Below are 10,000 nucleotides of genomic sequence, written 5' to 3' on the forward strand. Positions count from 1 at the left end.
AAGGCTAAGCCAGCATAAATATCCTGTAAAAACTGGGTAAACATCTGATGCAATATTCATTCATTTAAGTGAAAACAACCACCGAATAAATTGGGTTGGTAGTTCAGTAATTGCACGGTCAAGAGATGTCTTATCACGAAATCTTTTAGAATTTGCTTTAATACAGCTTACTTTTCATTGTAATTTCAATGTTAGTCGTGGCCTTTTTCATTTAGACCCTTGTATTTGTAACATGTTTAAGAATGACCTCAAAGATATAATTACAGACTTAAATAAAAATTAGTTGCCTTAGAGTTATCTTCGTTGTAATGTATGTCTAACATGTATTATGAATATGTATTGTGAATATGGTTTTGTTTACCAAAGTTCTGAATAGCTGTTCCCTATAATCCTTTAATTGTTTTGTCCTTGTATCTGAGATGATTGTCTTAAACTTTTAATTGCACCCATTGTTTATGCTTGTTTGGGAAGGTTACTCATCTTCCAGGTGTGTCGGATTCTAGGTACTAATCTCTTTATAACCCCTATCTGTCAGTTATATGAATCTTCTTGTTTTGTCTTTTTCCTCATGTATGTCAGTTCATCTGCTTAGTAAAGGACGTTTGGACGTCAAAAGGTCTCGTGGATACTCCGTCATTTATTTACCTTCATGGTATATATCTTTATATATATAAATATATATATATATATATATATATATATATATATATATATATATATATATACTATATATATATATATATATATATATATATATATATATATATATATATATATATAGTATATATATATATATATATATATATAATATATATATATATATATATATATATATATATATATATATATATATATATATATACATATACTATATTTATATATATATATATATATATATATATATATATATATATATATATATATATATATATATATATATATATATATATATATATATATATATAGTATATATATATATATAGTACTATATATATGTATATATATATATATATATATATATATATATATATATATATAATATATATACTATATATATATATATATATATATATATATATATATATATATATATATATATATACCTATACATATATATACCTATACATATACATGTGTGTGTGTGTGCGTGTGTGTATGTGCCTTGGAAATTTCTGAATGACAGCTGATAACTCTCTCTCTCTCTCATTCCAGTTAAGATAGTATATTTCAGCACTTCTCACACTCCCATTCCTATTGGGGCTGAACTTGTACTTAAAGGGCTTTGGGAGTGTCACTATTCATCTCAGCAACCTCAAAACTAGGGCTCGGACACTACTATCTGTTGATTTTGGTAATTTTTACATATCACCCCTTTCCCATCCCTTCTCACCCCTCCTTCCCATCATGACTGAACTTGGACTTGAAGGGCATCGGAAGAGTCACTATTTTTCTTGGCGACCTTGCAAACTATGAATTAGACACTAATATCTGTCGTTTTTGGTTATTTTTACAATTATCCCCTTCCTGCCCCCTTTGAAAACTATGGATTAGACACTATCAGCCATATTCGATTATTTTTACATGTAAACCCCTTTCCTACCGCCTTCTCACCCCCTCCCTATTGGGGCAACTGTTTGATAACTGTTTAGAAGTAATGCAATTAGCACCAATAGCCTACATTTCACATTTGAACCAAATCAACCCAAAAATAAGAAAATTGCATTAGGGGGGTGTGGATCGGGTGTTATAGGTAATAGCCTTTTAAGGGTTATGTAAGTTTTTAAGTAAATTTATTTAGTCCTATGTTCGAGCCATATGTTAGCTTAACATTTGTGCCAAATTTCAAATGGTCGTTTCACTGGTGTAGACATTCACATGGAACAAACAAACAAACAAACAAACAAACAGGCACATTTTCCATATATATATATATATATATATATATATATATATTATTATATATATATATACATCTATTTATTTATATGTATATATATATATCGAGCTACATATGTCCTTTAATATCTAATTTGCTCTACCTCGGAATTATATGTTTAACCGAAGGGGAATTTTTTAGGCGATAATAGAATAGCCGGCCAACGGGCACGAACCATCGACATCTTCAATTCCAGGACAGGCAGTGAAGCCTTAGCCCACCCTGCCACCTCAAGAAGATTTTTAGCGATAATAGAATTGTCAGCCAACGGGCATGAACCATCGACATCTTCAATTCCAGGACAGGCAGTGAAGCCTTAGCCCACCCTGCCACCGCAAGTGGAGGCGGCATAAACTTATATCCTCTTGCGGTGGCAGGGTGGGCTAAGGCTTCACTGCCTTTCCTGGAATAGAAGATGTCGATGGTTCGTTGCCCGTCGGCCGGCAATTCTATTTATCGCCTAAAAATGACACTTCGGTTTAAACACATATGTAAATATATTAATTCCGAGGTTAGAGCGAGTTAGATATTAAAGGACATTTGTAGCTCGATATATGCATATGAATCACAGTAATGTGATATGACTTTTATATATATATATATATATATATATATATATATATAATATATATATATATATATATATATATATATATATATATATATAAATATATATAGATATATATATATATATATATATATATATATATATATATATATATATATATATATAGATAATATATATATATATATATATATATATATATATATATATATATATATATATATATATATATATATATATATTCCTTTAATGGCAGCATTCTGAGAAGGTTCGGACATCAATTGGTTAATATATGCAGTGTATATTTCAAACGTCTGGGGAAGGGGGAAAGGAAGATGTAAGTGTGGCGTGAAAGAGATAACGAAAAGGAGAGCCATTGACATCCAGAGTAACAGAGGGTATCAATGCATGATTTAACAACAGTAGCATGCATATGGCTTTGCTCACTGTGTTTTCTCTCTGGATCCAACCTGCATTAAAGAAAACAGTTGAATGGTAAACTATTTACATATATATATATATATATATATATATATATATATATATATATATATATATATATATATATATATATATATGATACATTTTTGAGAAATCTGCATATTATGGTACAGAATGACAGAAATGTGATAATTTGAATCAGTCAGTACCTATCTTGGTTTTTGGAAAATGAAAGGTGGCTGTGCTTGATATAAATGCAAATATATGTCAAGAAAAAAGGAATGAAATTTTCAGGCGATGAAACTTGGAATGTGTTTCCTATCCAAAGGCTTCCCAAAGCATTAATTTTTGTTGTACTGTTTACAGGTTAATTGGTGGTAGGGAGGTAAACGGCTGGTCATGAGATAGATATAATGAAAAAGGATGCTCATGGATGTAAAGAAGAGAAAGAGATTTGATGGGGGTATAACAGGAGTTATATATACCCGAAGGGAAAATTAATATAGTTAAAAATTTAAGTTGGAGAGGAATGGTCAAAAATGGGGATTTGTTTGCAAGTTTGAATTAACGGAAATAAGAGAAAATGGATGAAATGCACACCAGGCTTAAAGAAATGGAAGCGGAATTAATATCTGAGGAGCATGAAAAAATGAAGGGCGGGATCACAGAGTTGGTAAGAAACGTTTATGTTAGAGATCAGCTAGAGGGCATAAAATTACTCAGTGTTGGGATAGGGAAATATGAGATGCAATAAAGGAAAAAGTGGTGATCTTTTTAAGCACAACTGGATGACAAAAGAGAAGACTCGCTGCGTGCGGATGTGCAGGAAAACTAATAAGATAATCAAGAAGAAAATGAGAGACAAATAGAATGCACCTAACAAAAACATAGGTTCAATATGAACATGTGTATGAACATGTGCTACTTTAAGCAGAACAAAAATCACAGAGGAATGCTATTTAAATGTACATAATGTCTCATTAAAAGATGCAAATAAAAAGATAATTACAAACGGAAATGAAATACTGGGTCGATGGAGGAACTATTCTGAAGATTTGCTGAATGGCAAAATTAGATGCCGAGCTGAATAACAACACAATGGAAGGTGTTAGCGTCAGTGTGGGAATGCTTATGAGAAGTACTGCTATGTATATGAAACAGGCGATAAAGATGTTTTAGAGTGAGGACAAGCCAGGAGCATATAGAATTACAAATAAAATGATGCATATAACGATTAAAATGTGACTGACTTGGTGACCAGGATGAGTATAGTATGTACAGATGATGGAAAGGTTCAAGACATATGAATAAGATTTGGACTGAGGAGGTGAGCCAGAGAAAGAGGGGTTTGACAAGCAGTTTAGACAAGGAAGGGGGGAGTTTGGATCAAGTAATAAAACTGTTATGTAAGTAGTTTGAGAGTAATCTGTAAGCTGTATGTGGCACACATAGACCTAGAAATACTTGAAATTAAACTGAAAACATTGCAGTATGGAGAGTAAAATACAATAGCGGTGAATGCTTAAAAGTCTTTTTACATTATAAAAGAAATGTGCATCAGAATATCACAACAGGAAAGTAGCTGGTTTTAAGTGACAGTGCATCTGAGACACGGGTTTGTTATGTTGATGTAAATTGGGGGCGAATGGAAGGGGTCGATTTAAAACGGGTATTAGGGAGTAAATGTAATACATAGAGAATGGTAGGAAGAGAGATGAATTATTGCATAAAGGAAGTGAAACAAGGAAGATAGCACGGAGTTTGCAAAGGGTTTAGAGGAGAAATGGAATATCCATGAAAAACTGAGTACCTCAAAGGGACTGTGCAGTCAACACTCATTTAGCTTATTCAAGTGTGGATATTGATTATGAATGAAATAAAAATGATTTCAGTTGTCGATATGAAATCTCTGTGTAGTACATAAAAGGGGTAAGAAATGAGGACATGCATATTTGTGAAAAAAAGGTTCCCATCGCTAAAAGGATGGACCAGAGTATTTTAAGTTGGTTAATCATGTGGAAAGAATGGAAGACTATGAGCTGATGAATGTGTAGAGGGGTTCAGCACTTGACTGAAGAGCCTTTCGTGTATTGCATACACTTCTTCGGGGTACAAAGTCAAATAAATAAATAGAAACATAAACAAGAAAATTTCACAGAACAAATATCAAAGCCATTAACAAGCAAATCATCATTACAAATTGTCACTACCAAACAAGTAAGAATACTTTAAAAGTGCTTAATAACTGACACTGCAGTTAGTATAACAGGCTGTTGCTAAAAGGTGACATTGTATTTCCCTACAATTTTATAAACAAGGTAACTATCTCATTTAAAAACACCTGAACTAAGATTCATAAATTGATTGTTAAAATGCTTAATAAAGGCAGAATCCATTATGTATCTCTATAAATAGTATATATATATATATATATTAATATTATATATATATATTATATATACATATATATATATTATTATATATATATATATATATATATATATATATATATATAATCACATTCCCTCTCACTTTGGAATATGAACAAGAGCGCATATTTATATTCCGATAATTAACAGTGGATGGAAAAAAAAAAAAACTAGAAAGACAACTACAGCCTTAAAGGCAGGTACTCCAAACAGTAATTAACAATGTAATACAGTTTATAATGACAGAAAGCCACTTCCTGCAAACGCAAGAGGTATTTAATGCCTCTCAGGTTTAATTAGCCAAGTAAATTAATCCACATTTAACTACAAACTTCTGGTAAACGCTTGGCAATATTAGCTAAATAATGTCCGTCTCAAGAAAACAGAAAAAAGTTCTTAAAGATGATACTCTCTCTCTCTCTCTCTCTCTCTCTCTCTCTCTCTCTCTCTCTCTCTCTCTCTCTCTCTCTCTCTCCTAAATTTGTATAATTTAGAGATGGAAAAATGTTTTTGACACCTGGAAAGTAAAAATTTTATTTTTCTAAGCGAACATCAAGAAAATAACTTTACGCAGAAACACCTTATGTACTATGAAAAGCTCATTAATTAATAACAAAAAGAGAGGACAATGCACAGAAAGCAAATCTAAAACAAGACATAATAATTCCAAACTGAATACTTTCCTAGTGTATTACTGAAGTCACAATGAGAATAATTACTATGCATAAAGGAAGCGCACTCATAAACTTACCTCAGCAAGAACTTGACAACGCCCTCTGTTACTTGGAAATTTAAATGCTTATAAATTGTGTAATTATACTAATAGAACGTAATCAAGATATATCCCACGTTTATCTGTTGCTTATGAAAAGATAAGAAAAAAATTAGCAGAGAGAGAGAGAGAGAGAGAGAGAGAGAGAGAGAGAGAGAGAGAGAGAGAGAGAGAAGTTTGCAATGTTCAGTAAAATTGAAAAGCTTGGTTTCTCGGAAATAAACCATGAACACTTAACGTCACGTTTTACACTTGAACTTTTCCGAAAACGTTCAAGTGTAAAAGTTTCCGTGGAAGACAGGTTGAAGCCCCAGTTCCTATAACCTGCTTTGAGGGCGCCCTGTTCCTCCATGTGACCGCTGCTTTTTTTATTAACAACCGAATGGAGGCTTATACTTCATTTTTAGTCTGAAATTCAACGAAAAACATGAACAACTGCAGCAACAAATTTCACCCTCAGGTCAGTGCCATTCAGAAACATAACCAAATGGTCGTAACTAAAGGATTACAACCTTTACAACCATATTTAAATGGATGCTGGCAAACGTCCCTTAAAACTAAATCCATATAGAAGCCCAACATTCCCTATTAACTAAAGGCTATTAAAAGCATAACTAATTGAAAACCAACCGTCCATTTACTTGTGAATGGTCATAGAGGCATGGCTGAATGGAACTTTGCCTTTCACTTCTTCGCCAAAATGTCCTTTCAAAGAATAGTCAAGTGGAAGCTCACTATACGTACACTATATGGCCAGTCTCAATCAGAAACAAATCAAAATTAAGCCTTATTTATAATTTTCTATTCAGTCTCATTAGAAGCATAGTGAAACTGAAGCTCATTTAACACTTTTTAGCAAGTCTCCATTGCGAGCATACTGAAACTGAGGCTCGTCTTTAATTCTGTCTCTCTAATCCTTATTAGAACAGCCAAACGGAGACTGACTGTTTCCTTCCTGGTCCAATCCTCATTAAATGCATTAACTAGCATAAGGCTTACTTCTACATTTTGGTCACTCCAAGTAGGACCATAACCAAATGGAGAATCAACTTCCATTTTATAGCCAATACCCGTTGCCAACGTAGCTGAATGGAGCCTGAACTTTTATTCAATGGCCAGAGCACATTATAAAAAACCAAGTGGAGACTCTTTCAAGTTATAGTCAATGTCCCTCAAAAACATAACCAAATGGAGGCTTCACTTTAAGCCTTCTTCCTGTTTAGCCCTTTTGAAAATCATAACCGAATAAGGGGCAGCCTTTTGCTCTCTTGACAGCATCCCTTTGGACCATATGTAATTGTGTTCATACCTTTTGCAACTTGGCTATAATCCCTTATGACTGTAAGCGAATTGGGGCTTACTATTTCATGTCTTGTGAGCAATATTTCTGAGGACCGACATCAAGAACCCCATCTTTCAATTTCAAGGGAAAATCCCACAAACCCTCTACGGAGGTAGTGTCATCAGTGCACTGTAGGTACTACTGCAGGGTGGCCTCTCTTCAGCCTTTGACTTTGCTTCTAATCATGCTTCCATTCTTCAGTGTTGCTGTCTAACCTCTCTAACTATTATATCTTGGTGAAAGTTTGGGGTTTTCATCCAGTTACACGTTTAGATGACTGTATTTGCTCTCATTTATTTTCTGGGCCTCTTTATCTTACTGTCCATCCACTCCAACACCATCTGTTAACTGCCTTAAGCAGTGAATCGCACAAATTTCATAAAATCAAAACATCTCTTCATGAATGGTATCCCTATAAAACCATTGCTAATAGGAAGATAACTTCTCACTTTATAGATGACATCTCTAGAACGGCAACTAACTTGAAGCTAATCTCTTACTTCCATGACGCCATTTCTTGGACGATAGTCTTATAGCAGTCACAAACATTTTCCTCGAGATCATCACCAATGCCTTAAACATCAAGACATTATGTTTGACTAACGCCCCACTGGGAGCAGTGCCGTCAGTGCACCTCATGCGGTGCACTGCAGGCATGGACTAAGGTTCTTTGCAGCGTCCCTTGGGCCCCTAGCTGCAACACGTTTTGTTCTGTTTACTGTATCTCCGTTCATATTCTCTTTCTTCCATCTGACTTTCCAACCTCTTCTAACAAATGAACCATAGTGCAACTGTTCGGTTTCTCTCCTGTTACACATTTAAGACCTTTTTATTTATTAATTTCCGTTTCAGCTCTGAATGACCTCATAGGTCCCAGCGCTTGGCCTATTCACCTCTCGACCCTCTTCCTTTCAGATGCAAAGAGAGTACATTTTCTTTATCTTTTCTATACATATTTTTTTGGTCACTGCTCTGTTTAGTTCAGGCAGAGGATTATCCTCCTCCTTGAAAATATTTGGATTACGTGGCTTTGTTGTAAATCAAGCTAATCTTATGCCTCCATGGACTCTTGTTGCTGAAGCAGTTATACGAAAGATATGGTTCAGTGACTTCTCGTCCTTTAAACATTTGGAATTCCCTTTCTACTTATTTTCATCTGACTCTTAAAGTCTCCCTGTTCAGTTCCGAGGTAGGTGTCTCTCTTCCTTTGTGAATATCCTAACGCACCATCCTCCAATCTCCTCTTATTTTTCTGGTTTTGTTCTGGCCTGGGTTAATAAGAGCATTGAGTTGATCGTCCCACTGACCTTGACCTTCGACCTTTAAAAGTATTTGACATATTTTTTAAATACGAGACTTCATTATCATTCTACCCGAAATGTCATTTGAAGTAAAATTTAAAGCCAATAACAAAAAGAAAAAAAAAAGCAACTGTAAAAGGCAACGAATCAACGATAGTTAACTTGGAACCTAAGCTCATGACTATTCGCTTACTATAATGGCTGATGAATCACTTTCCTAATCCATGGATTCAATGAAATCTTATTAACTTTAATTTCACTGATAACATTTTCTATGTTGTATGTCCATGTAAAGCTTGTTGAGTATAAGACTGAAAAATGGAAAAAGGAATATAAAGGAAAAAAAATACATTTCGGAAATTAAAGAACAAACCGGCAGACTCAAGTTACGATTTATAATGTTAATATTAATTTCTAAACTATATGATATATACACACACATTTACCCACCTTATATATGGAGAGGTTAGTAACTTGGCACTTCAGTACGGCACTTTTACCCACAGCGGCTGTGTAATTTGAGACGGGTACCAAAAACCGAGGTAGATTCGTTGGTTCAGTTCCTGTAACACAAAGAGAAAAACATAAATAAGATTCAACTTACACCGATTTTCTAAAAAATACTGATAATGTAAACAACTAATTGAATGGGACCCAATGGAAAAATAAACTCGCCTAAATAGGTAATGATTCTTGAGAATATGGCAGTAGTATAAGCGATGTCATGAAATCAAAAAGATGTTCAGAAAAAAAATACTAACCGGAAGAAGGGGTAAATGACATTCTCTCTCTCTCTCTCTCAGCCCTCAAATTCTCTTCTCTCCTCCTCTCTCTCTCTCGTCATCATCTCCTCCGTTACTCTCTCTCTCTCTCTCTCACCCATATAGTTTAAGGTTGAGGCGCATTACTGTAGTCCTAAGCTCTTGTCTTCCATAGTTCGAGCCCACGAGACGTCGAACTTATTATCAACTAAAAAATTCCTCTTCAGTTAACATATATGAATATATATATATATATATATATATATATATATATATATATATATATATATATATATATATATATATATATATATATATCTGTGTGTGTGTGTGTGTGTGTGTGTGTGTGTCATTCCAGTGAAGTTGAAGATTTCATGGATTTATGTTGTTCCTTGTAAAACTCTAGATAATATGAGATAACAAAATCATCAGAATTTCCGAAGATAAGGGACC

The 10,000-nt window shown here is 33.7% G+C and overlaps 1 protein-coding gene across 1 annotated transcript in view; it reads right to left on the reverse strand.

Moving 5' to 3' along the window:
- LOC135216680 (lachesin-like) overlaps positions 1 to 9,349 on the reverse strand; it is a gene marked incomplete at its 5' end in the record, with an annotated part of 248,004 nt that extends 238,655 nt beyond the window's left edge. Inside the window, 1 exon segment of the mRNA XM_064252081.1 lies at positions 9,237 to 9,349. Within this exon segment, the coding sequence (XP_064108151.1) occupies positions 9,237 to 9,349 (113 nt within the window).
- Positions 9,350 to 10,000: the final 651 nt, after the last annotated feature.

The sequence above is a fragment of the Macrobrachium nipponense genome, chromosome 19 (genome assembly GCF_015104395.2).
Source record: "Macrobrachium nipponense isolate FS-2020 chromosome 19, ASM1510439v2, whole genome shotgun sequence".
In the NCBI taxonomy this organism is placed as follows: domain Eukaryota; kingdom Metazoa; phylum Arthropoda; class Malacostraca; order Decapoda; family Palaemonidae; genus Macrobrachium; species Macrobrachium nipponense.